The sequence below is a fragment of the Mytilus galloprovincialis genome, chromosome 6 (genome assembly GCF_965363235.1).
Source record: "Mytilus galloprovincialis chromosome 6, xbMytGall1.hap1.1, whole genome shotgun sequence".
NCBI lineage: Eukaryota > Metazoa > Mollusca > Bivalvia > Mytilida > Mytilidae > Mytilus > Mytilus galloprovincialis.
The window spans coordinates 41,940,760-41,946,759 of NC_134843.1; the positions used below are offsets into that span (position 1 = coordinate 41,940,760).

At 30.5% G+C, this 6,000-nt stretch overlaps 1 protein-coding gene across 9 annotated transcripts in view; it reads left to right on the forward strand.

Annotated features, from left to right (window-relative positions):
* LOC143079603 (interferon regulatory factor 8-like) overlaps positions 1 to 5,745 on the forward strand; it is a 51,977-nt gene extending 46,232 nt beyond the window's left edge. For all 9 annotated transcript variants that reach the window (XM_076255025.1, XM_076255028.1, XM_076255029.1 and 6 more), the window contains 3 exons: positions 1,409 to 1,566; positions 3,363 to 3,618; positions 4,162 to 5,745. In XM_076255025.1, the coding sequence (XP_076111140.1) occupies positions 1,409 to 1,566; positions 3,363 to 3,618; positions 4,162 to 4,275 (528 nt within the window). In that variant the 3' untranslated portion in view covers positions 4,276 to 5,745. The remainder of the gene's footprint in view (positions 1 to 1,408; positions 1,567 to 3,362; positions 3,619 to 4,161) is intronic.
* Positions 5,746 to 6,000: the final 255 nt, after the last annotated feature.

Sequence of the window (6,000 nt, forward strand, 5' to 3'; positions counted from 1 at the left end):
GGATGGAAGGTTGTCTCATTGGCAATATACCACATCCTCTTATATCTATAACCTTCAAGTTTGTTAAATTCTTAATGAAAACCCTGTGAATGCCTATGTAATCTTTTCCATCCCATATCCAAGCGCTACCCACAGTCGTCTCATAATTAACAATACATTTTAAAACTATTGAAAGTAAAACGTTCTGAAAAAAAGTGATTGTGTATGTACATAGACTTGATACCCAACAGTTAATATAAAGCGAATGTGTGAATATGATATAACAGAAATTAAAATAGAATGTACATTGAAATCAATGACGAAATATGATACGCCAGACGAGTGATTCGTCAAAATGCGATTCGTCAGTGGCGCTCGCACAAATGCAACTAGCAGAAACGTTCAAATACATAGTTTAAGAGCATCACTGATGAGTCTTATGTAGACGAAACACGCGTCTGGCGTATTAGATTCTAAGACTGGTACTTTTGATAACTATTAAGAGCATTGTAACCCGAAAATTTGAACGCCAATTATCTCTGTATGGTGAACGATTTTTTGTTCTTATAATCCATATATATAGTTACAGAACAGTTATTCGGCTATAGATTACATAAAATTTAAAAACACGGCAAATTATACAAATTTACTGTTTGACTCATAGATATTTAGATTTAATTTAAAATTCAAAGGTCCATCAGAAATTTTAACAGATACAGGTAATTATTTGTTTGTGTTTATTTATTTACGTTTTTGAGTCGCAAGTTCTTTTGCAATAATATTTTAGGCAAATAATGATCGAATCATGATTTCCCTGAATATCTAAAAATAGTGCTACTATTTACATTCACTAAAATGTATGGGTGTATATCCCGATATTTAATCCGAAATAACAACAAAGAATAATTTTAGAGTATTACGAAAAATTGAATATTTATTTTAGGATTTCAGGAAAAAAAGATTAAAAAAAAACGACAAAAATTTTAATTTGCATTATAATTGATAATAAACCAGATGATTGAATATAAAATTTCAATACTGGTATCTATGATGAGTAACTTTTCTATGAATTCATCTATTTTGTTAAAAAAAAGAACTATTTGTTCCTAATTTTTCAAAATTATATCATTTAGAATATCTATGGCCAATTATAGTAATACGACGGTTAAGTATCTCATACATTACAATTGTGCTAAGCGTTCAGCTTGAAAACAAACATAACCATTTCTTCAAATACAGTTCATTTTATGATAAAGTAAAAATAAAAATCTATCTTTTTTTCAAATTACCTATCCATTCGTTTGACGTGTTTGAATTTTTGATTTTGCCATTTGATTATAGACTTTCCGTTTTGAATTTTCATCGGCGTTCGTTAATTTTGTTATTTTTACTTTTTATCAATAATTTAGTAAATTATATTTTTTCACAGATATATGGTCCAAATGATGTTGATCAAGTACATTTTCCGTTGTGTTTTTTGGAAAACAAAAAGCAAGAAGAAATGACACTTACATTGCTGAACTACCTCGATCGTGGGATAATCATAAGGGTTCAGAATGGTCAGATCATTGCAACTCGAAAATGCAGGTAACAACTAAAGAAAGATTTTATTTCAACTCTTTATTAATAATGATTAGATGCTTTTTTATATATTATGCCGTATGGTGATCACCATACGTGAATATCAAACCCAGATCCAACAATAAAGATTCGAAATAAAATATGTATGGAGAGAACAAGAGATGATTCTGTAAAAGAACATACTTTCAATTTTAACACCGCATATTTCATGATAAAATATTCGTATAATCAAACAAGTATAAACGTTCACAATTAATGATTTCAACAGCCTACCAGAAGAGATAGCAAGATGGTGTTATAGTTATATAAAATTGAGAATGGAAATGGGGAATGTGTCAAAGAGACAACAACCCGACCAAGTGAAAAACAACAGCAGAGGGTCACCAACAGGTCTTCAATGTAGCGAGACATTCCCCCACCCGGAGGCGTCCTTCAGCTGGCCCCTAAACAAATATATACTAGTCCAGTGATAATGAACGCCATACTAATTTCCAAATTGTACACAAGAAACTAAAATTAAAATAATACAAGACTAACAAAGGCCAGAGGCTCCTGACTTGGGACAGGCGCAAAAATTACGGTGGGGTTAAACATGTTTGTGAGATCTCAACCCTCCCCCTATACCTCTAACCAATGTAGAAAAGTAAACGCATAACAATACGCACATTAAAATTCAGTTCAAGAGAAGTCCGAGTCTGATGTCAGAAGATGTAACCAAAGAAAATAAACAAAATGACAATAATACATAAATAACAACAGACTACTAGCAGTTAACTGACATGCCAGCTCCAGACTTCAATTAAACTGACTGAAAGATTATGATTTCATCATATGAACATCAGGCACAATCCTTCCCGTTAGGGGTTTAGTATCATACCATCATAACATATATGAGAAGAACATAACCCGTGTCATGCCAACAACTGTTTTTAGAATAAATGTGTTTAGTTCCGATGCAAAGACCTTATCAGTGACTCAATATTAACGCCAAAATATGCAATCTTTAATGACTTGACAACAGTATGTATATATATATAAAACTCGTCTAAACATCAACCTAACAATGTTAGATCTGTAAATTTGCTTCCGCAAATGTTTTGTTCTTCCCTCGCCGGGATTCGAACCCATGCTACTGAGATATCGTGACACCAAAATCGCCTTCACTGTAGCAGTCACGCTAGACCACACGACCAACTGGGCTTCATAATAAAGCTTTCGGTGGCCGTGTGTTACCTTTCCTCGTCAGTTTTAATCTAGCGGCGTACTACAGTACATGATATATAAGGCATGGAGATGTATATATATATAGTTATGGCTATTGTTATATTATAGTTCGTTTCTGTGTGCGTTACATTTTAATGTTGTGTTTCTGTTGTGCCGTAGTTCTCCTCTTATATTTGATGCGTTTCCCTAAATTTTATTTTGTAACCCGGATTAGTTTTTTTCTCAATCAATTTATGAATTTCGAACAGCGGTATACTAATGTTGCCTTTATTTAATCTGTAATCATAGGTATTTACCGAATGCAATTCGACGGCACCAATTCTAATGATTCATTCAATTCGTTATTCCAAAATACATCTATTATGAATTACATTTGTGTGATTCTTTATTAAACACCATGGTTATTCAACAATCTTCGTATGATTAACTACCTCAGTAATTTCTGATTTTCTATGTGGTAGTGGTTTTTTTTATTTATTTCAAAATATACCCATTTTTTACTGAATACGTGTATATCTGTTATGGTAGTTTTTTGAAAGAATATTAAATTATATTATTCTTTATATTATATGTTTTAGGTGCACCATATTTGTTCAACTACACAATTCCCCAGAGCCAGTTAAATTGAACAGGGATGAACCAACTATAATATTTGACTACTTTAATTGGTTTGAGCCCAGTTTACATCGATATATAAATGATAAAGGACCACGTCCTTCGGCAGAGGTTATGATCAGCTTTGGTCAAAAGTGGTGTGGAGGGGAAACTGAATTCAGAAATAATTTAATATGGTCAAAAATCTACCTGGAACAGGCTTATCAGCAACTGTGTAAGGTATGGAATTCAACAGTTATTTGTTATATGTTTGTTTCCAGGGACGTAACTCAACTTATTATACTCCTTACAATTCCACGCATTTGATTTTATTTGGTTTATATACCAAATTGTCTAGCGTTTAACCTTCGGTGAGTGATTAGGAAACTTGATCACATGATTTAAGCTCCAGTTTACTTTGTCATTTTTAAATTTGAAGACACTGATTCTCAAAATAGAAATAGGGAAACTTCATTTAATGTGGGCTTGGTGTTGTTGTTGCACATTATTTTTTATTTTCCACTATTCAATGTACGAGTTGGAGTATGGCTTTTGTTTGTTTGACTGAATCACTAACATTCTAAAACAAAATAGTTAAAGAGTTAGTCAGTCGCAATCATTCATTGTCCTCATTACTCTTTTTAGTATTGTAGATTAATATCTACCTTATTAGCAATAACAGTCGTATACAATACTAAATTCATTTTAAAAGACAACTAGATTATGAAAATGATTTGTTATACTTATCTAATTGAAGGAACTTTTTTTTCTTCTATTTTACAGGTAACCTGCACCAGTCCACTGTCTCCAAATATTGAAATATCAAGATCAGATAACATTGATCAATTTTTGCGGCACAGACAAGAAGCTGTGAAACAATTAAATGGTTATACATAAAGTCTTTGTATCACAAAACAGAAAAAAATAGAAATGTAATTGGTTAATTCACAACAGATAAAATGTCATCATTTTTGTACAGTAGATTAATAATTGTACATGTTTTAATTTCATACTTGATTAAGTGAATTTATATTAAATAAAGACATACAGTAGCATTCTATACCAGGTACCTTTGAATATAAAAATTGCAAATTTTAAGAAATAAAGATAGTTGAAATATAATAAGGACAGTTGAAACATTATTGATGACCATTTAGGGTTTTAGCTGATGCTTCAGGTTCTATTTCTTCAAATGCTTATATGTTTTAAGTTTTTAACTTTCCTTTATTTATGTTTTGTCTTTTATTTACCTAATAAACGTGATGTGGCATGAAAGATTAAGTATATATCACGTATATTGCATTTGCCAATATAGTTATTACCCACAAATTTTTATAACGGAATGTACAAAAAATAGTTTAATTGTTATGTTCTTAAAACTTTTGAGAAGCTCAAAAATGGTATTTGTTTCGCATGGCAGAGATAAACAAACTACATGAAATTACCATAGTACACAGTATTTTCAGATGTTCCTTATCAATTGGTTGGATAATGAATTGATAAAGTTGATATTCCGAAACTTGTCATCTGTTTTACCTTTGCAGTATAATTTTTTTTTAACATACTTCATATCTTTGACCTGTTATTTTCATATATATTTGGAATGAATGAGTATTGATATAGAACATTATTTGTATGTCGAATTTTATTTAACATCATATTTTATTTGCTTGTATGTTTATTTTTGTTGTGATTGAATATTGAATTATGTGATTTAAATTATTTACTTTTTTATATTTTTTCGTTTTAATCAATAATATTTTGTGTTTGATTATATGTGTATTGGTTGAAGATTGATATATGTGTGTTACACATGCCAATTTATATAATGATCATATACATTTGTATTTTTTTAATATAAGAGCTTTATAAAATCCCATTTATTTAAAAAAAATTTGGGTAATGTTGAAGGATACGTCAATATTGCTACCAATCAAAAGGGCAGAAAAATACGATTGAAAAAAATTGAAAATAAATACAAGTGTCAAAATTCGGGCGCAAGTACGGAGTTTATCAGTGTTTACGGTTGTATTTTAATGCAAGTCATTAACACCAACATACCTACATGTCCTAAACTTTTTTCATATCAATGTGCAAGTCATGTTTTAGTTCACTTTAACGTTATGTTGATCCCGATCGAAGTTTGATAATTATACTTCCGCTGCTACTAATGAGTTCGCTTCCGATTTGTTTCAATGCTGTTAAGATTTGCCTTTTTGTTTTGAAAGTCATGTCACTATTGTCTAACTTTGTTAATCAAGTTATAGATAAATACTAAAGCTGATCTGAATTTCAGTTATTTCAGATCATTTTATATGTTTTGTTAAATATCAGATATAAAAACAATAAAATTATGTGAGAATTTAATGTGTACTTTATTGAGTTGAACAAAGGTTTTGCATTGTAAAGATAAATGAATGTATCATCTAAAAATAAGAAGATGTGATGTAATTGCCAATGAGACAACTATCCACCAAAGATCAAATGAATTAGAAGATATTCATATAGGTCACCATACGGTCTTCAGCAATGAATCAAAACCAAAACCGGATAGCAACTATAAAAGGTTCCGAAATGACAAATATAAATCAATTCAATGGAGAAAACTAATGGCCTGATTTA